The following is a 21,378-nucleotide window of genomic DNA, read 5'->3' as shown; positions in this document are numbered from 1 at the left end:
TCTTACCCTTACCCTAACCTTAACCCCAGTAACATTTCTTCATCATAAACTACAAGTTACGCAAAATGGCATACAAACATCCAGTCATGAAAGAAAAAAGCTAGCTTCATTAAGGAATCGAACCCCTTATCCCCGCGTCAATGAGTTGTTCTCTGACCACTAACCCATCAGGTCTTAGTTCAAGAGTTAACCACTTGACAATCTTCAAACTTCGGTTGCCTAGAAATTGTAAAGAGAGTGATGTGTGTACATTGTGCGAGTATCCGTCACTCGCGATGTGTGTGTGCAGTCCAAAATGAAAGAAAAAACCTTGCATCACTAGGGAATCGAACCCCCAATCATCAGTCTTTAAACGTTGGTCGTTGGTAACTGTAAACAAAGAGATCGCATTTTGTTTAACTGCTAACTAAGAGTCCCAAATATATGGGACTCCATATATTTAATAAACTGGGTACAAGGGGCGGGATTTTGTGCGTGGGACCAATCAAAATATCAAAAAGATTTAACTCACAAAGAGCCTGCATTCCAGTTCTATCTAAATCTCCTGAATACAATCAATACATAAAGAGGAAGCTTACATGAACAGTATTTTATTTTTTCAGGACAAGTGGTTTACAAGGATGATGCATGTGAATGACATTGCAACAATTTACACAAAACATAAATACAGATGTCAATTGAAAATGTATACAACTACATAAATTATTCACATTCGCAACAAGAATTGATAAGCAGTAACAGGATTCCATTGCAAATTCTACTCAGATATTAATTTTTGGTAGAATATTTTAAAATGTTGCATATTTACATCCTTCATAATCCATATAATAATATTACCAACTAAAAACAGTAGTTGGTTAGTTCAGGGACCTTGAGGGACTCAGTCTAATCATGTGTACTCGTATCATCATACAAGGTGTGTGCATATACATAATAGAAAATATTCTACCGAAATCAAGTATCACCTTAATCAGTGCTGACTGGCCACCTTTTTACCTAAAAAGCAAACAAATAAATTTGCTAATTAAAAAGAAAAATAATTTCTACAGTGTTTGCGTGATAGCCATTCTTTACAAAAGGTGACAGCAATCCAAGATAAAGAGGCCAGCAAAAAAAGACAAGGCACTCAAATTTTTGATTTATAAAAAATCAGCAGGACGTGGTTTCTTCTAATTCACTAATAATCTACAATTGAAAATATATTTCCTTCTTACATTGATTTTTCAATTTTAAACGTGATTCTTAAGCTCGATTCTTCCCACAAAGTCCACTATTCACAAGATAATGCTTAAGATCCACATCACATTGCTTCTGGTACCGGAGATCCGTATCTGATCCACATTTCAGTCCTGGAAATGGATTACAAATCTCAGCATTTTCATTGGACCGTCAGATGTGAGTGAAGTTGCAAAGAACGTTATAACCTGTGGAGATCTTAAACTTTACTCTTGTAAGTAAGCATCTAAATAGGAAACCATATTTGCATCTATAAGGTTTCCAATCATGCCTATAAGAAGCCATTATTTAAATGAGTTAATTTGAATGAAGGCTAGCCACACAGCTGCTGTTAGTAGTTAACTGCCATATTAGTAGTTGGACTTCTATGAACCTGTATGTGCCAAATGTATGAATTCAACTGTGCATGTCATGATACCAACAGGATGTTGACTCATACCAATGTGTTATTAAGACACACTGGGCTTTCTATTTTATGGTAATCAGGCCAATGGGGAAATCTGAAAGCACAATTAATGCAGTCCTGGATATTTTGTTTGAATCACATAGATATGTCCCTTAGATATGTTGGTTAAAGTTTTGTTTTTTTTGTAGCCAAATTGCTTTAAGAAGGTACTGGAACTTTACCGCAAGAAAATAAGTAAACTAGTAACAGCTCACTCTAATCTGAACGAATGACATTGAACAATAACCGAGCCGACATGTCTGCATAGCTGGCAACGTAAGCTGGATGTTGATCCAATCATATCTTCAAATCACGGTGCCTGATTAATTTGTGTTAGACCTGAGGCGGTAGCAATATGGCTGAGCTATACTCCCCAGTGAAGTGATCTGTTCGCTGAACTTTAAAGGTTGCTGTAGCTGATCGGTCAAAGCCAGAGGTTCTGAAACGGATATCACACTATGACACCTTTGTATCAGGGTCCGTGATACAGAAGAGGATTCTGAAGATGGATGGGCCACAAGACTTTTGCAAGCATTAGACATTTGTGTATGCCATTATTAGAAAGCTACAGAGTCTAAACCATAGTAGTTGTGAGGGTCAGCACCACCAAATGGATAACAGAGAGGCCTAATCAAAGAAGGCCACACTAAAGGCAAAAGGTTTCCGGATGTTTTAGGGCAACAGGTCACAGCCTTGCATATACATCACTTTAAAACACAGTACATTTGGGACGGGACGAAGCCATGTGGAAAAATACTTGTGGAAACTAAATATCGTATTGGAAAGATTCGGCCTAGAACAAATACTGTCAATGGAACTTCTTCACAGCACACAATCTTTAAAAACACAAGACGATGGGACGGGAGGTTGTGTGGCGACAGTTAAGACACCACAGAGCCAGGGGGAGCAGCGGGGTCCCCCCCCCCCGCCCTACTGCGGGGGCCGGGCTGCATGCACGCAGGCGCGCTCCGGGCGGAGAGGGAGACACAGAAGGCATGGATGGATGACAAGATGGTTTTAGTTTCAGTTTGTTGGATCCAGAAGGTCTGGTGTTGTCTGGAGGGGAGTGTGGGGGTCGGGGGTCAGGGGGGAGGTGGTGGTGGTGGTGGTGGTCGACAGGAGGTCTCGGTGGCGGGGCGGTGGCCGAGGGAGGAGAGGTTGGGTCGGGTCAACATGAAGACGGGTTCTCCTTATGGAGGAGTCGGGTGGTGGAGTGATGAGAGCTGTGTCAGCGCTACGGACAAGAGTTAGGACAGACACAAGACACGAGAACAGTTTTAGTTGAGGACGTCGAGAAAGACAGGAGGGAGAGGAGAAAACATGTTTGTAACTTCACATACATATATATTAAATCAAAAGGAGATTATGATGAATTTTAGAAATGAAATGCCACTTTTAATTTATTGTTTGATGTATCTTGGTATATATACTTTTTTTTTCTTTTTCTTTTAAATATATTTGATATATTGAAACAATGAACAGGTTACTATGATGTTAAAACACTTAACATTTGATATCATCATAAATCACATTTATATTTGTGTTTCTACTACCAAAATGTGATTAATTCCAATAGCAGTTAATACCAATCTCCGATATTAGTTATATTAGTAAGCTTGAGTTGCAAAAACTCGCCAATCGTTCTATCGCCTGCGGGACGATTTACAGTGCGAGCTCCGAGCTCTTCCTGGTTTGGGCGGGGCTTTACCTGCGGCGCCCTTACTGACCGGCTCCATAAGCTCCTCGGCAGCACTACTAGTGGAGGCGGAGCCGCGCCTGGCCTCTCTAACTAACCCTGAACGTCTGCTCTTGTCAGACGGATAAGCGTCAGTGCAGGAGGAGGCAGGGTGTGCGGTGGGTCTAGACTCACACCGGGGGTACAGCGCCTCGCCGGCACAGGACGTGTTGGCGCTGGCGCACTCGTCCTGGGCCGAGAACGGCCTCTGAGCCAGGTGCTGTTTCCTCCTGACAGAGACATCTAGGTTGGCCTTTAACAGGGGTTTGGATAGCTGTGGTGAGCCATTAGCATGCAGGTCACGTGCGTTAGCGGGACAGAAGTGCAGGGATTTAGTAGAAGAGGTTAGCTTTGCTACGGGCGGAGCTACGACGGAGGACCTGGGCGCGGCGGCGGGGCGACAAGAGGCCACAACGCGGGTCGTGATAAAGGTGTCCTGGCGGGGGGGCGCTGAGCCCCTGCGGCCCGGGTTACTCTGCCTGGTGTCTCGGACATACGTCTTCACCAGGAAGTCCCCGTCCAGAGAGCTGGCCGAGCCCCTCCGGCTCAGACCGCCCTCACCGCCGCGGGCACCGCGGCAGCCCGACGCGCTAAAGACGTCGCTGACGCTACGGCTCCTAATGAAGGTGGCGTCCCGCGGGAGGGGGGCGCCCCCGCCGGTGGGCCGCGGGCGGGCGCCGGGGCAGAGAGAGAGGGGGGTTCTTACTGGGCTGGTGTGGAGGCTGCGGGTGATGGCTCGGAGGTGGTTGGTGGCCGTGTTGGCCGCGCTGCTGCCGAACACGGGGCTGGCGCGCGGGCTGTTCCGCGCGGGGGGCCGCGCCGGGCTGTTCCTGGGGCTGCGGCTGGCGCGGCCCGACTTGGTGGCCAGCTCCTTGGCCCGGGAGCGGCGCGGGCTGCTGTTGAGGCTGTTGGGCGAGCGGGGGGCCTCCAGGTCCTCCAGCCGCTGGGTGAGCGCCAGCTTCTGCTGGATGGCCATGCGCAGCAGCGTGTTGAGGGTCTTCTTCTCGTCCTCGGCCGCCGCCAGCTGCCGCTGCATCTCGTCCAGCTGGGTGACGTACTGGTCACACCTGGGAGGCACGAGGGTGACGGGACGGGGAGTGGTCGCATGCACAAACACACACACACACAAAACCACATTAAAGCAGGGGGACAGAGAAGCGCTCACACACGACTTGTGTATACGTCAGGAACCGGAGCCGGACTAGAAGTTAAACCCAGCGAGGACCGTGTGAAAGAGAGAAGCAGAAGAGGGCTAGAAACCAGCGGGAAGAGGAAGAACCATCTCTAACGGAGTCAGGAAGGAGTTTAAAGAGAAATGGCATGAAGAGCATAGGATTCTTTCATACTGCTATTATTATGACCATTTCATCTTCCAGAATTTGAATGGCGTGCAAGGGTGTTTATTTATCATTTGGATGTCAAATAAATAATGCACAGATTTTTCATCCTTTTTGGCACATTGAACAGGGAAGTCAAACGACAAAGAACTAAGTGAGCAAGGGAAGTCAAATGTCATGGGGTCTTCTTTCCTCTGTCGACACACGCAGTTAGCCCGACTGCCCAGATGAGGGCACTGCAGTCAGTCTTGCTTGCTAAGAGAGGCTCACGTGGAACCCAGTAATCTTCGGTCCTCCTCCACGCAGAAAGTAGGCCCTTGACCTCACTCTGCGCTCCAATCCTTCTTAAAGATAATCAAAGGCCAGCTCATATCCGTCTGGAGAGACCGGGACCAGACAGCTTACCATGACTCTGTCTTCCCATTTCCCTAGTCCAGAGACACCTCACGCGCACGTGTGATTGGGACGGTAATGCAAAATCAATCAAACTAAATAGAAAACGATGCATTTTCTACAGGACAGCCTCATACCCAAGAAATAAAAGCAAAAGAGAAAAAAGGAGAAAAATACGAGAATGACCAGATTCTCTTCCACCACCTTTTCCACATGCACACCACACAGGAGGAACCCCGTTAGTCCTGCAAGCGACATGCCCTACTGCCCGGTGAGAGAGAGAAGCTGCCCTCAGGTTAGTGAAGAAAGGGTTGTGAACGATGTGCCCAGGCAGGCAACGCATGTGCACACACACGCACGCGCGCACGCACGCACACACGCACACAAACACGCACTTCTACCCTCTCCCACCTCGCTTACATTAACCATGTCCAGTCGTCAGGTGACAAAGCCTGACTGCAGCGTGTTTCCGTTTCCCTGCAAGCACAGGGCACAGCATGTGGGCCTTAAGCTCCAGGTGAGGCCCTGGGGAAGCTGTGCGCCCCGCGCCTCAGCACGACGTTAAGCCTATAAGAGGACACCGGCGGCAAAGGATGTGCCGTGACAACGGCCTCGATGCTACACAACGAGGACATGAGCTGAGAGTCAACAGAGTAGGAATTCGGCAGAGCAACAAATAAATAAAAAGTTCAGATTTTAATGTCACAGACAAAAATGATCACTAGGCTTTCCCCTTAAAGCTTCAATGTGATATTCGCGGTTAGTGTGACATCCGTTGTTAGGACAAAATCATTTCCTAGAAAGAATTTCCAACGAAAGCATTTCCTGGCCCCCGGCCCCCGCCCCACCTCCCTAAGGCATGCGCAGCGTCTTATGGGAGCACGTACGCCGCATTAGCCTCTGTGCAGAACAAAACAGGGGGGGGGGGGGGGGGGGGCTTACCGGCTAGCGAACATGACTCGCAGAGAGGAGAAAGTGGCGGCGTCCTCCTTCAGGGCCTTGAGCTCGTTCCTCAGCTTCACCATGGTCTCCGACACCATGCCCTTCTCCGTCTCATACTTGGTCTTCAGGTTGGACAGCGCCAACTCGGCCGTCTGAAACGGAGACACGAGCCAGGCACACGCACACATTCCGTTACAGACCCAGTCAACGGCCTGGCTTCCCTTACCCTCTTGTTTCTTTTTAAGTCAAACACAAACAGCGCGGAGGATTACGTAAATACAGCCACTAACAGATGGCTGCAGTTATTTCTGCCTATGCCTGGCCCATTCGGGGACCTTTGGTTTTCATAATAACTTACGGAATTGACTATTAGGGTAGATTTACTCAGGTTAGCCAACAGCTTTTGTTTTGGTAACAGCAAGACATGGCTGCCGGACGTTCTGCTGGACCTGGAGGGCTGGTCTGTGACTCGGCTCAGTCCAGGCAGATTAGTACGTGCGTGTCTGCGTGTGCGTGTGTGTGTGTGCGCCTTAAAAGGGAGAGTGATGTTGGTCGAGGGGGTTAGGAGCGGATCACGACAGAAGGTGGTGCGTCACAGTAAGGCAGGGAGGGGGGTGGGAGGACTGCTTCATCACACTAAGCCAAAGCCTCTGTTGTTGTTAGCATCCGAGCACGCTCTAAATGAATGATTATGTCATTGTTGACTTTTGCAAATAATGCAATCAATTGACCTACCCAGAACCTAACTCTATGAAAAGGTAGGCCGTGAGAAGGCGTGGCCTGTTGCTATAAACACTGAGCCCGGGTGTCTTGCTGTGGTCGCCTGTGACCGTCTTCATACCTGCTTGTTAGCCTTGAGCACGGTCCTCAGAGTGGCGATCTGCTCCCTCTTGGTGCTGAGCAGAGACTTCAGTTTGAGCACCTCCTCCATCAGGGTCTCTGCGTCGCGTTCGCACTCCCCGCTGTTGCCGAACGCCGAGCAGGGCAGGGCGCCGCGCTGGCGACACAGGTCCACCGCCACCTGGGGACAGGGGGGGTCACAGTGATTACGGAGCACCACTGTTGGGACTAAACCCTTCAATTCATTTATTTATTATCATTTTTGGGATCTATGACTAGCATCTGAAATTCCTTTTCAAAAAAGGGAAAGGATTGACCGACTGTTGCCATTTTGTTTAGTTTTTGACCATGTTTATTAGGGTGTGTAAATATGTAGAATGGCCGATCCTTACAGGATTACTCTTGGCTGGATGTTCTTTGCTCAAGAAATGTGAGCAAAATGTTGGCAAAGAAGCTTCAAGACCAAGGAAAATCTTTGCACCCAGTTAACTACCATGGTTTTGTCAGAGAGGGTTGGCCGAGCTACTGTGCCTGATGTACAGTTTTTCCTGGTTTCCTATTGTGGCAACTTAGCGTAGCCATATAATAAAAGCTTATTAATGTAAATACTATAACGTAGTAGCAACCGGCCACTCTACTGTATGTGTATAGAGCCTACATAGTCTGGATTGTTTATGAAGAGGGTGCGGTGGGTAACCTTTGAGTGTAGGCTACATGAGAGATGCTTACAGCCTACTTTTAGCTTCCTGTGTGGCACAAGCCTTTTATCCAGATATACAACCGCGTTGCTCACAGGCTATATCTTTACAGGCTGACGATCTCGTGTGCTATGATTTGAAAGGAGACATATTATGGTGTTTTCCCAACAAGTAAACATAGTAACCGGGCCATGGTTGAGAAGAATTGGGGGAAAGTAACTTTGGCCTTGACTCTCTGAAGTCCATGAACCCAACATGGAGGAGAAAGGGATTGTACTCCGGGAGCTGAACTTCTGCCGAAGCTCTCCGCCTGCTCCGGCGGGTGACCTCCGGGAGCTGAAAAGTCCGGCGGGGGTAGCTCGGCGGCAGTCCGGTAGCTCAGCTCGGGGAGCACAACCCCTTACTCCTCCATGTCCCCTCCTCCGGACTGCTCGGCGGCAGTCCGGAGGAGAAAGGGACTGTACTCCCGGAGGTGAGCTGCCGCCGAGTTCCCCTCGCCGGAGCTGCTCGTCCGCTGGTCCACAAAATCTTAGCTATGCTCTGATTGGAGGGGAGTGGGGAAGCGGGAGGTAATATTCAACTGTGCCCCCTTCCTACATAGGAGGGGGCGTCGAAATTGACTCGCTCGTTTGGTAACTGTAGGCGGGGTACTTTCAGAAATGCATATCTCAATCAAAAAATTATGTACAGACTTTTGTATGCGTGTGAGACCCAAAACAACACCCGAAATCCCAAGAAAAGTGTTATTTTCATAATATGTCCCTTTTAAGGAGTCAACCAAGGTGGTGATAGACTATTGGTAACATTTACTATTTATCAGGATTGATTTAGAGAGTTTTACACACGGGGAAACAAATTGGAAATGTATCATTGGGATGAATACATTTAGCCAGAACTACACAAAAATATCAAACAAAACAACATTAATGAGCAGTATGCAAAGGAAGCCGGTTCTGTATTTGCATAACCAACCGACTATTTCTGACGTTCCGTTATGAAAGGAGTGCCGTCTATGGCTTCACTCACGAGCCCAGACCAGGGGGCCAGCAACAGGATTAAGCATGTTAAAGCGGGTTGACATTACTTTCTCAGTAACTGAACCTAATGACGGCGCGTCTTCTACACTAAAGTTTTTGAGTCACGTGATCGGCCTAGCAACTTGAATTATGCAGATTCCTGCAGCCGATCACATGTTTAGGGCGTATATCGGCCGATAATGATTGGTGTCTGATCAATCTGTGTATTGCTTACCAATATTGCGACAAAGCATCGAAGAAATGGGTTCAACCAAATATGGCAAGGTTCCACCAAATGAAAAACCAGTAGAAAACGTCAGTCTTGAGCACTGCCGAGACGGCGTCCGTCTACACATCGTTCGTTTGTTTACACTGGGTACCGTAATAACGGCGGAAAACTGGTTTCCAACCAATGACTGTATTTGAAGTTTTTTTTTTTATACTTGCCTTTTGGCTAATGGCAAACCTCACAATACAGACATACATTCTTTACATGTACCGCTCCATCCCTAATCCGTACACATAGCGTGGTGTACCGGCCTGCACAGGAAGGTGGGTTGTGATCAGGGGCTAGAAACAGTCTTTAATGAGGATTAGAAGAGGGAGGCTTGTACCAGGGAGGAGGAGGACTTTCCCCAGGGCTCGAGCGGAGCTTGTAATCATTCAGAAAAAACACAGCGCTGGCAAGGGTTTACGTGGCTAAAGCTTTGTTATAAAAGATAAGAGGATGTTCTTGTTGGGTAAAAAGTGCTATTGTATCCAACAGTCTCTTAATGTCCATATCAAATGATCAAAAGACACAATAAAATAGACGATTAACTGCCAGTGATACTTAAGGGAATCATTTGGAAGATTTCCTGTAAATAATTGTCTTAATTCTCTGCTGTCAAATGAGGTTACAGAATGTTAATTAAGCTTATGGCCCAATGATGGAAGCCGTTGTAATTGAAGAATAATGAATGTTACCAACTGGGTATCCGTGGCAGCTTTCCCAGCGCACAGGTAGCGATTCGTTTTCCATCACCCAGCGTTGGTGGATTTGTCAGAGGGTTGGCCGAGCTACTGTGCCTGATGTACCGTTTTTCCAGTTTTTCCTACGCTAAGTAGCGTTGCAACTTAGCGTAGCCTATCAATGGCCGAACCATCAAAGAAAAAATCTATGTCTGTTTCCAATGAAACGCAATAGTAATCATGACGATGAATTCTGCAATCCGAAGCCACAGGAATAGAAGTCTTCCCCACCTAAATACTTTTGAGAATTTAGTATTTATCCCCTTTTCCCTTTAAGATGATAAGCAAAAAAAACAATGGTGGCCGTGGAACCGTGTGGTTAACGCCGTCTCTGAGAAGAGCCTCTTACCCGGAGGTGTTTGACCTGGCACCTGATGACCGCCATCAGGTTGCGGACGTTGGAGGGGTCCCTGAAGTCCAGTGAGGGTGTCCCAGGGCAGCTGGCCGGGTCCGCGCTGGACCCCGAGCAGTCCACCTCCCCCATGAACTGCAGGGCCGCGGCCTTGGAGCCGAAGAGGTCGCTGGAGCGCTGCTTCCTCTGCGCCTGCTGGGCCGGGGTGGGGTGGTGCACCCGCCGCCCGCTGCCCCCGCCGCCGTTGGCCCGGGCGCCGTCGCGGTAATAGTCCAGGGTGACCCGCTTGGGCGTCAGGTTGTTGCACACGCAGATGTGGTGGTAGAGGTTGGACAGCTCCTCGGAGAAGGCCAGCAGCTCCTCCTGCGCCACGCTCAGGTGGCCCTCCGAGTCGGTGGCCACCTTGCGCGTGGCGCCGATCTCCTTCTCCAGCTCGCTGATGCGCTCCTGGTCCTGCCGGCTCGACTTGATGCACTGCCGGATCTTGTCGGCCAGCTCCTGGGCCTCGGCCCGCCAGCGGTCCTTCTCCTGCCTGCAGCGCTGCTCCAGGCTGGTGTAGCGCGCCCCGGCCTGCGTCAGCTCCTCCCGCAGCAGCAGCAGCTCCTCCTGGGCGGCGCGCATGCGGGCCTCCAGCACCTCCGTGCTCTTGACGTCCAGCTCGTAGTCGTAGTCGCCGCCGTCCTCCGCCTCGTTGTCCCCGCCGCCGCCGGCTTTCTGTCCGCCCTGCTGGCCCCCATGGATGACCTCCAGCTGCTGGGTCAGCGAGCCCACCTTGTCCTCCTGCTGGCTGAACGCCTGCTTGGACATGACCAGCTGCATCTGGAGCTCCTCGATGGTGCTGACCAGCGTGGCCTTCTCTCGCTCCACCTGGGCCGCGCACAGACAGAACATTAGTTCATTTATTTATAGTATTGTTCATTTATTCATTCTTATTCATCATATTTATTGGATTGATACGGTTTCATATTGTCTGTACACAGGGCCTCATTGAAGATGAATCCTGGGACTCACCTCTCTGTTTAAATAAATGTTGATGTAAATGCGACTTTTAGTTCAATCGTCAAAGCCCAAAAAGCCCAATGATCATTTAAGCCTTCTAGTGACCATCGCCCATGGAGCAAAGTAACACACCCGACCCAAACATTTCACATGCGTCTGTCATGAATCATGGATGCACTATTTATAGATTGGTTTACTACCCCCATTCTGGGGCTCGGAACATCTGCTGGGCAGCAGCAGCTGAACCCAACCCCCTCCCCTGTGCTGCTGCAGAGTGCATCATGAATAATATACCTCCTTCACAAACTAGAGCAGGCACAATGGTCAACATCTTCATTTTCTTAAGTACCCTCAAGAAAACACACTAAAGAAAGCTGGCGCAGGGCGTAGTGAGTGGCCAAGCGGATCGGAGGTGCATTGTGGTTTTACGGGCCTTGAGGAGGTGGCAGCCTCATGTATTACAGGGAGGCAGAATGTACTGGTGACAGATTGAGGATGTGGTTGGAAACAGGAAGCAGCAGATACAATGTCAGGCAAAGTGGGGCAAACTGATCTGTCTGACACGCTCAAATCACTATACTATAGAATGGGTGAAGGGTTTCCTTACATTTAAGAATTATAATATAGATCTATCACTATGTGATAAAAGACTTAAAGGTCCCATGACATGAAAATCTCAATTTATGAGGTTTTCTAACATAAATATGAGTTCCCCTAGCCTGCCTATGGTCCCCCAGTGGCTAAAACTTGCGTTTGGTGTAAAACGAGCACTAGCTGTTCTGCTCGCCTTTGAAAAAACGGAGGCTCAAGCGCGCTGATTTGGAAATCTGTGCTCATGACGTCATGAGGAATCTCAGCTCCTCCCCTTACTCTGCCTGGCCCGCCCAGAGACGTTGGCCCGCCAATGAGACTCGACCGTGCGAGCGCCACATGTGTGTGTATGTGTGTGTGAATACACACACTGTAACGCAAGTGTTTCTTGTCGGTTCTTTGACGTGTCTTGTATTTCCACAACGAGACTGTCGTGGGGGTTATCTAAGCCATGGTTGAGAAGGAATTGGGGGAAAGGAACTTTGGTTTGACTCGCTGAAGTACATGAACTGCGACATGCCGCCGGTTGCCGCGAGGCACCATCGCCCGGCAGCGGGCAGCCGGCCGCAGGCAGCGCGCGGTTCAGTCGACTTCAGGTTGATGTGGAAGAACCAGAGACGTCGCAGAACCCGACAAAGTCGTTTGTGATTCATAATATCGTCTGGAGGCGCACACAATATGTTATATGATATAGATATCTATGTATCATATGATATTATTTAGATATAGAGCTCCAGGACTGTAACGCAAGTGTTGCACACTTCCTTGTTATTTGGATAACCGTTCTGCTGTTGGTGTGATGGCGCATAACACGTCTGGTATTTCTACAACGAGACTCGTATTGGGGGTTATCTCAGCCAAGGTTGAGAATGAATTGGGGGGAAGGAACTTTGGCTTTGACTCCCTCAAGAACATGAACCACGACATGGAGGAGAAAGGGATTGTTGTCGGCGAATGTCTCCCGCTTGAGCCCCGCTGAGGGACCACCGGCGGAGGTGCATAAGCGCTGCCCGGCAAAGATCCCTTTCTCCTCCTTGTCGTGGTTCATGTTCTTGAGGGAGTCAAAGCCAAAGTTCCTTCCCCCAATTCATTCTCAACCTTGGCTGAGATAACCCCCAATACGAGTCTCGTTGTAGAAATACCAGATACGAGAGTCCGACGTCACACCAACAGCAGAACGGTTATCCAAATAACAAGGAAGTGTACAACACTTGCGTTACAGTCCTGGAGCTCTATATCTAAATAATATCATATACATAGATATCTATATCATATAACATATTGTGTGCGCCTCCAGACGATATTATGAATCACAAACGACTTTGTCGGGTTCTGCGACGTCTCTGATTCTTCCACTTTCACATCAACCTGAAGTCGACTGAACCGCGCGCTGCCTGCTGCCGGCTGCCCGCTGCCGGGCGATGGTGCCTCGCGGCAACCGGCGGCATGTCGCAGTTCATGTACTTCAGCGAGTCAAATCAAAGTTCCTTTCCCCCAATTCCTTCTCAACCATGGCTCAGATAACCCCCACGACAGTCTCGTTGTGGAAATACAAGACACGTCAAAGAACCGACAAGAAACACTTGCGTTACAGTGTGTGTATTCACATTGATGTGGACGTTGAAGAACCAGGAACGTCGGAGAACCCAACGCGGTCGTTTGAGATTCATAATATCGGCTCACACAGCTTTTGGCCGTGATAATATATATTATATGATATAGATATCTGTGTAGGCTATATGATCATATTTAGATATAGAGCTCCAGGACTCCCGTGTGTTCTAGAATATTTACAGAACACGGCTAAAGGCTGTGTGCGGCTCGCCATTGCGATACATCCACTGTAAACAGAGCGCATGGTGGCTGCAAGCTGCTCAGGGCCACACCCCCACCCTCCTCCTTGACACGCCCACCGAAACAGCGCATTTGGGGGAAGCTCAATGTGCGACTGGCTCGGAGTGGCTGTAACTCTGCACCACGGCTGAATTTAGGGAACGTCTTTGAATACTGTGTTAGTTGCCCACTAATACCTATATTAAAGAATACATAAAATAGCATGTCATGGGACCTTTAAGGGTAAAGGGTTGTCAACCGTTTTAGAAAGCAGAATATATATATATATATCCATCTCTGTACCTTCTATCTATGTATTTGTTTAACTATGTAGATGTATATCTTTATCTATCTCTTTGTAAATATTCAGCGTTCTATATTATAATATATTCATCCAGCTGATACCTATTGTGAGTATGGTTATTGTCATGTGTTTTGTCTCTGAGGGAGAAACCTTCTGTATAAATTGCGTGTAGCTGAGGCTGTCCTGACGGGGAGGGACATTCATGACGTCACAGCGCTGAGCCACAGGTACGACAGTCCCCCAACGGACGACGGTGCCGCCGCGTCGACGCCCTGTACCTGTAGGAGCTGCTGCTTGAGCTTCTGGCTGTCCGAGAAGTGCAGCTCACTGAGCAGGTCGGACACCAGGCCGGACGTGGGCGCGCGGAGGAAGACGTCGCTGCTGCGCGGCGTGGAGTAGCGCTGGATGAGGCCGTTGGTCTTGGAGCCGCCCGAGTGAGGAGGGTCAGCAGAATCGGGGGCGGAGCCGGGGCCGTTGTTAAAGCCGCTGTCCTGGTCCTCTCCCTCGCCCCCCCGCCCCCCCGGGCCCTCCTCCTGGCTCTCGTCCAGCTGGTCGAGGTGGAGCTCCAGGTTGCCCACCGAGTCGAAGGGGTTGAGGGAGAGGGCCGAGAGCTCCCTCCTCAGGTTGTTCTTCTGCTCCCGCTCCTCCTTCAGGGCCTCCAGGGCCTCATCCAGCTGCCGCTCCGCGATCTCCTTGAGGCGCGCCGCCTCGTCCAGCTGCCCCCGCAGGTCCTCCTGCTCCTCGTCCTTCTGGGTCAGCTCCAGCTTCACCGCCTCAAACTCCACCTGCGGCGCCATGGCGACCAGGGCCCCCGGGACACAGAGCAGCCATGGGTTAAGGTCTTATGGTCTTTAAATAGGACAAAGAACCCGGTTAAGGAGCGCTCGCTTCAGACGCCGTAAGACACCGTGAGCACGCCGCTAAGTCAGGCCGAGTGTTCCCGAGAAAACAGACACAGTTAGAAGGGATTAAAACGTTGTGCTTTTGAACTCTAAAGCCAATCTATTGTTTGGTGCGTGACGGAGTCAAAGATTTTAACTCCGGCGGGAGTCCCCTCTGCAGGATGCGATGCAAGGCTCATAGCCCCTGCCCACCCCAGAAATCCCAGCTCCCTTTTCCGTATGGAAGAACAATGGAGTGGGTCACGCTCCTATGCTTCTCAAGTTTACACACTTTGAGAGTGATCTGTTTATCAGTTATCTGCAGCTACTCTCCATGGCAGATGATTGCCTCCTACCACCAGCGCACCACCTCCCAACCGGCGGCAGGTTTTAATTACAGCTAATAAGGACAGCTGGTGGACTCCCTTGTAGATTGCTATCGCTGGTTGAAGCCATGGTAATTAGTGCAATTAGCTGGTGCGGTGCCGTGTCATAAGCTGTGTTCGAAATCGTCCCCCGTCACGGATATAGTGCACTATATCGGATGCTCGCCATTTTGTAGTGGTGTTCGAATTCTCAGTGGTTAATTTCATGCACTATATAGTGCACTTAAAATTTGCGTGAACATACAATGTTCCCTTCATGTTACTCCCGTATACCATAATGCAAAGCAGACGTGTTTTTCCGGGGGAGAAGAAGAAGCTGAATAACCGCGAAAAACTAATACATTTAATGATGGAGTCTCCGGCTTTCGTTTAGAAATGTCAACAAATTATTTTGGATTTAACATAGAAAATGTAACATTCAAAATTAATTAAAAAAAACCTGGATCAAGGAAATGTAACATTCAACATCAATACAACCTCCAGCTTTCCTCGTGAGTGCCCGGTTTGTTTACATGATGTGGGCGCATCTGTCTGCGTCACACAAATACCCGGCGCATTTACTGACGCAAATGACGTTAAGAAATGTTCAGCCGGCGTAGTGTCCGAATTCTCGTTTGTTCGTTCCCTATATAGTGCACTATATCATAAACACTATATAGGGAATAGTGAGCGAGTGAATAGGGAACGATTTCGAACACAGCTATAGTGACAACATGCATACGCAAAATGTGTTGTAATGTGGTTAGATAGTCAAAATCGGAAACAAATGTATTCAAATAAGCGTGCCTCAAGGCCCTGGCCTACATTTCAACAGAAAGTGTTTTTGTCTTATTGCATGATGGAGAAAATACAATTGGTGTGGGGAGGAATATTTTTGAAAATGGAGTGGGAAATAATGTTTTCATATTTTGGTTGATAAGGTCTGAGAGAGTCGAGAGCCTCCAGTACAGCCTCCAGACAAGATTAGTTTGCAATCAGCGGTCCAAACCCTCAGAGACAAATCAATACCAGTTTCACACGCTCTCGCCCCGCCTTGGCATCTCACCCAGAACAATAGAGAGAAGTCTTAGGAATTATTTTGTACTTCCTTGATACAGTAGACAACATGTTTTGCGATGTACGATTATTTAATTGATAATTGATTGTTAATTGATAATTGATTAATTGATTGTATAAATCGTATTCAGGTTGTTTAACATGTCTTATGAAATTCAGCCATTTAGAGCACTATGCCATCTGCAAGATCTCATCGCCCCAATCTACAACATTAAAAACTATTTTGACAAGAGTGTAATGGATCTTTTCCTTAAACAGCTAATCATGAAAGCACATTTAAAGCAGGGTTAGGATGTGCACCAGGGGGTTCAGCCAGAATGTGTCCGTACTCACCTGGTTCTCCTTGAGCACCGACACTTGCTTCTGTAGAGAGATGTTCTCCTCCTCCAGCTCACAGTTGTCCTGCAGCTGCCTCAGCTCCCGCACCTTGTACTCCTTCATCTCGTCCCGCAGGTGGTCCTTCTCCGCCTCCAGACACTCAGACTCCTGGAGAACACAGTCCATGAGCAAGGCAGCAGAACACACAAACAATCGAAGAAAATGGATAGTTTGAGTGCATTGATTTTTTTATACATTTGACTAGTTTGTGGGAATATCTATGTCGAATATATTAAAATATAAGCCTCCAGTTAATTTTTATTTGACAGGGAATTAGTCCCAAAACCATGTTTGGTAAAGAGCATGTGGATATTTGTCAACATAAGATTTGGTGCAATGTATGATGATGTGATGTAATATGATGATGATGAGCAGCCAAACCTTCTTCAGATGTCCAGCGAGCCCCCCGATCCTATCGATTTCAGCATGGGCATTACCCAGAGCCAGACGGGCCTGCTTCAATTCCGCCTGGACCTCCTCCAAGCGGGTTGCCATGGCAGCCTCCTTAGTAGCCGTCTCCTGCATGAGATTCTCCTCCCGGCACTCTCCATCTGCAGCTGCGCGCTTCTGACTGCTGACAGAGTCTGCGAAGGCCTATACAGCGATGGGAACAACCAAAGGGAAATGTGAGGCCTTTAGATAAATCACATTCCAGTGTAAAAGAAACAAAGAATGTTGAACATCTCGCATTGTTATCCTATTTTATGATATTATGAATACTTTAACGCATTACAAGTCTTCATTTCAATTTGGTTATTGTTATAACAACAGGACCAAATTCAGCCATTCGTGTGGAGTACAATACCAGCCTTCAGTCTTTGTTTTCTACACCCATGAGAAACGCAGAGAATTCTTCCAAATTTGATTCGGTAGATTAAATTAGTCTGCTGCCAACAGCGAAGGTTTAGACTCAAGAGTCCTCCCCCACATCATTACAGATGGCATGGTGCACTCAAAACGCTGCATCCATCAGTGCACATCAACAACAGCAGAGGGAAGAGCTGCACTATATAAGGAGATGAGTAAAATTAACATGGGACTAAATGTGTTCCCCTGAGCATTAGGTCGCCAAGGCTTATACAACCGTGTTTCAATGTGCATTATGAAATGCGTGGAATATTTGCTTACCTGCCAAAATAAATGGGTGCACGTGTACGATGTGAATTATTAGAAAATCCTTCAACCCAATTCCCTTTAGCTTTACCGGACATTTGTTACGTAAGATGTTACATGGGCGGTGATCGCGATAAAATTCAACATGCAATTACACAGGATTTTAAGTCTTGGAATTTCAATCCAATCAGAACTGACCTGGAATGAATAGCTGCAACATTCTAAATTGAGATCAAATGATGGATGTTTTAGTCATCGTCACCACTAGTCTAATAATTCCTGCTTGGCTGGTACATTATTAGGCCTTTCTTTCACACATGCACTGTAAGACGGACATTCTCAGAATCCGCCCCTCCAGAGTTTATCAAGCCAGGCCCCTTGTGTAAAGTCCGGAGAACCGGAGAGTTCACAACGAGCGAGTGTTGATGGCGTTTCTATCAGGCGTCTGGCGCGAAACCGGCAGCACGGAGCTGCTTCGTACTATTCTCTTCTCGCCTAGGGATGGTGAAAATGTAAAATATTCTTGACTGACCACCGAGCCTCATTAACCGGTTAACCGATCAGATTAAAATGTGCTATTTGAAATAACAGCCATTTCGAGACTCTGCTTATCTCTCTCCCGTTCTGCCTCCGACTCACACACACACACACACTCTCGGAGTGAGAGGCAGTGGCTTTAACCGCGGCACGACCTGTGTTTGAATTGAAACACGAGGCATGCTTACTGCAAGTTGACCGTGTGTAGAGAGCGGGGCCAATCGGAAGAGGGCAGCGTTAGGAGCTCATTTGAAACATTGGCGCGCCCCATTTAAGAAAATGACAACTCCGAAGAGACGCCGCTTGTTTAGTTTGGAGGAGACGGAAAAATTGAGTGTAAGGGATACTTTTATTAACTTCACACATAGAAATCTTGGAATGAGATGGCTAACTGTAGGCTTATAGCGTTTAGTCTACTGTCCATAATAATTTAGAGATCATATTCTCCGCCGCTCGCATGCGGGAATAATGAAGACTTGAGGAGATATTAAAAAGTGGGCTAGAGACGCGGTGTCCGTCCAACTTCCAATAAGTCACCTTATCTGATCATCTTTTTGTGTGAAGTGAAACCAACACACACTCCGCAGTCCACACTGACCCCAAATTTATTTTTAACCGACAAGCGACAAGATTGATCGGTTAACGTTGATACGGTCAACCATCAGTCAAACGGTCATCGGTTACCATCCCTATTCTCGCCTGTATTTTGTGTTCCTGTTTCTGCTTTCCACTCTTCTGTTGACATTGTGGATATATCTATATGAGTGCAGTATTGATGTCACCGCAAGAGTCAGAATTATGGAGTTGGTAGCCTCACCCGTGAACTTTGATGTGTTGGAAACAAAACACTGCGACTTCTGCTGTATACTTTTTGCGTCACGCCCTATACGCTCTACTCAGGCGCCCCCCCTCGCCCAAACTATACAGAGTATCTCCAGTATGTGTAAACACGTCTGATACTGCTTATCTGCGGTTGTGTGTTGCATGTTTTCATGTGTGAAATACCTTTATATTTCAAGGATTGAACCATAGTCACAGAGTAAGGAGAAAAACAATTCAATGGAATATCCCTACTCGGATACAACTCTTGGTCGTCACATCATCTATGCATGTGATTGTTTTGATTACATTTTTCCATTACAATACCTTAAAAAGAAGAGCATTCTTCTGTTTTGACAAACATGCAAGCCCATCTCCAGTGACTAAATATCACATGCTATTGTCGGGATGTTGACCTCATGAGCACTGAAAACAACCGAACAACTAAACCTTACTATGAATCCGGCGTGTGTCCTGCACTGACTTGTGCTTGTTTTATAAAACAAAGATCATGTTTCATTTTTTATACGTTTTGATTATTCTCAACTTCAATTGCAAGTCCCTTGTGTGTCTCCAAATGGAATACATGATTTGAAGAGTCATGAAGAACAGGAGATTGATATTAAACTTGATATTAAACTTGTCGCAGCATTATGGTCCTTAGTATTACTTATTTCATAGAAGTATTTGTAACTTATAATAAGCGGGTAATAGGCAGATATAATCAAGGAATTTAATGATAATGTAAGCTATGCAATTGTGAAAAAATACAGTTTAGTACAGTATCTATTTAGTAAATAAGTAAATCCTAAAAGGCAAACCACCAGTATAAATTCCAAAGATTCTCAATTCAAAATAACACATATTGATTACGGAATGCTGAAACATGAGTTCTCTCCGAAGCCATTTGAGTCTTTAATAAATAATTAAGTACATTACAACAAACTTATTAAATATAATATATGGGGTGTAATGGCCGAGTCTGACTCATCCTACCTCTTTGAGCTGCTGTAGCTCCTGTCTGAGTGCCTCATGCTCTTCCTCCAGCTGCCTGTGCTTGGTCTTTAGGGCAGAGCTTTCCTCCAGCACCACCAGGCCATAGCGGGCCGCCTGCAGCTTCTGATCTGTGGCCTCCTGGAGCTCCAGGGAGAGCCGCAGCACCTCCGCATTCAGATCCCCGCTCCCCATCTCCATTTCAGCCTGCAGCTCTAGAGCCAACTCTGTACCCGAGGACTCCACGTCAGCCTCCAGCATCTCTCTCTTCTGGCCAGCCTCTGGTCGATCCAAGGTTGTATTGATCTCTTCAATTCGTAGCTTTCATCACGACACGCTGGGGGTGTCAGAGAAGAAAGAGAGGACTTTAGGTGAACTGCAGTATACACATTCTCACCCTGATAGCTAGTCCAGGATCGCAGCAGAGCACCATTATCCGCAGCAGGACTGCACATGTCCCCAGAAGCTGCAAGATCAAATGGTTCGCTCTCAAGGCCACGGCGTTAAATAAAATATACTCATTGAATAAATCAACCGTTGCAAAGAAGCACGTCACTTGTCGATGCATGTCCTAATCTGAAATAAAATAAATTGCCAGCGTACGTATAAAAGAGAATGCGGATACTTAGCTAGCACTGAATGATGTGTTAATGTGCAGGTGCCTCGCAGACAGCGGTTTGAGCACTAGTAATAAATAGTTAACCTTTTTTTTTTTTATCAAAGCGCAAAAAAACAGTTTGACACGCACGACTACACTGACTGGGGTGGGGTCGTAGTCCCGTTGTCTGATCGCCCATTGACCGACGATGGACACACACCGGACTGTCCGAACCAGCACCACAACGGCGCTATTAAAACACCATCTGGGTGCTAGCATGAACATCTCTGGCCTCCAGTAAAGTATACACCGAAGCCATTTTAGCAACACACTCTAGGTCTGCTCTGTCCAATGGATGGCTAACATCTCCGTTGTCCAGATCAACATAACACACAACAATGATTCGCTGACGAGATGGTTTATTCACGCGTTAGCTCGCCTGGAAACACCGGATCCAGTTAAGCAAGCTAATCCCGACGGTCACAATTAGCCCCATTGGCTACTCACCAGTAGATCGTGTTCCGGGGAGCTACCGTATCCACTCGCACAGAAATATGCCGCGAGTTGTGTTTGTTAAACGAAATGTCAATCCGTTACGACCCCCGAGCATCGGCGCCTAAACCACGCCAGTCCAGAACAAGGCGTCTCTCGTTCTCACCCGGTTCTCCGTTCCCCGGTGGGCTCGAGCGTCAAAGCGCGCGGAAACCGATCTACTGCTCCCTCTAGCAACGGCACCGGGACACTTCATGGGAATCTCTTTGAATTTTTCCGGGTTTTCACCAACGCGATTTATAGGAATTTAAACATTCTAAACCTGTGATTTGAATATTTTTGTTTTCGTATAAATATGATATTTAGGTATGTATAATACTTTTTAATATCGTT

The 21,378-nt window shown here is 47.5% G+C and overlaps 1 protein-coding gene across 4 annotated transcripts; it reads right to left on the bottom strand.

Moving 5' to 3' along the window:
- Window positions 1-574: 574 nt before the first annotated feature.
- Window positions 575-21,337, bottom strand: zgc:162200 (uncharacterized protein LOC558638 homolog). Of its 4 annotated transcripts, XM_060059790.1 has the most exons (11): window positions 21,001-21,333; window positions 19,899-20,232; window positions 16,815-17,027; window positions 16,389-16,541; window positions 14,011-14,517; window positions 10,003-10,872; window positions 6,930-7,109; window positions 6,089-6,240; window positions 5,567-5,623; window positions 4,123-4,483; window positions 2,774-2,915 (listed from the first exon to the last, which is right to left on the bottom strand). In XM_060059790.1, exons 2-11 carry the CDS (start codon window positions 20,154-20,156, stop codon window positions 2,910-2,912), a joined length of 2,757 nt encoding a protein of 918 aa, XP_059915773.1. In that variant the 5' UTR covers window positions 20,157-20,232; window positions 21,001-21,333; the 3' UTR covers window positions 2,774-2,909. The 4 variants fall into 4 exon arrangements, with proteins under 4 accessions (XP_059915912.1, XP_059915968.1, XP_059915773.1 ...); XM_060059929.1 differs by lacking the exon at window positions 4,123-4,483 and having other exon boundaries at window positions 575-2,915; window positions 21,001-21,337; XM_060059853.1 differs by lacking the exon at window positions 5,567-5,623 and having other exon boundaries at window positions 21,001-21,330.
- Window positions 21,338-21,378: the final 41 nt, after the last annotated feature.

Source organism: Gadus macrocephalus, chromosome 1 (genome assembly GCF_031168955.1).
Source record: "Gadus macrocephalus chromosome 1, ASM3116895v1".
Lineage (NCBI taxonomy): Eukaryota > Metazoa > Chordata > Actinopteri > Gadiformes > Gadidae > Gadus > Gadus macrocephalus.
This window is presented reverse-complemented; position numbering and strand designations above follow the sequence as displayed.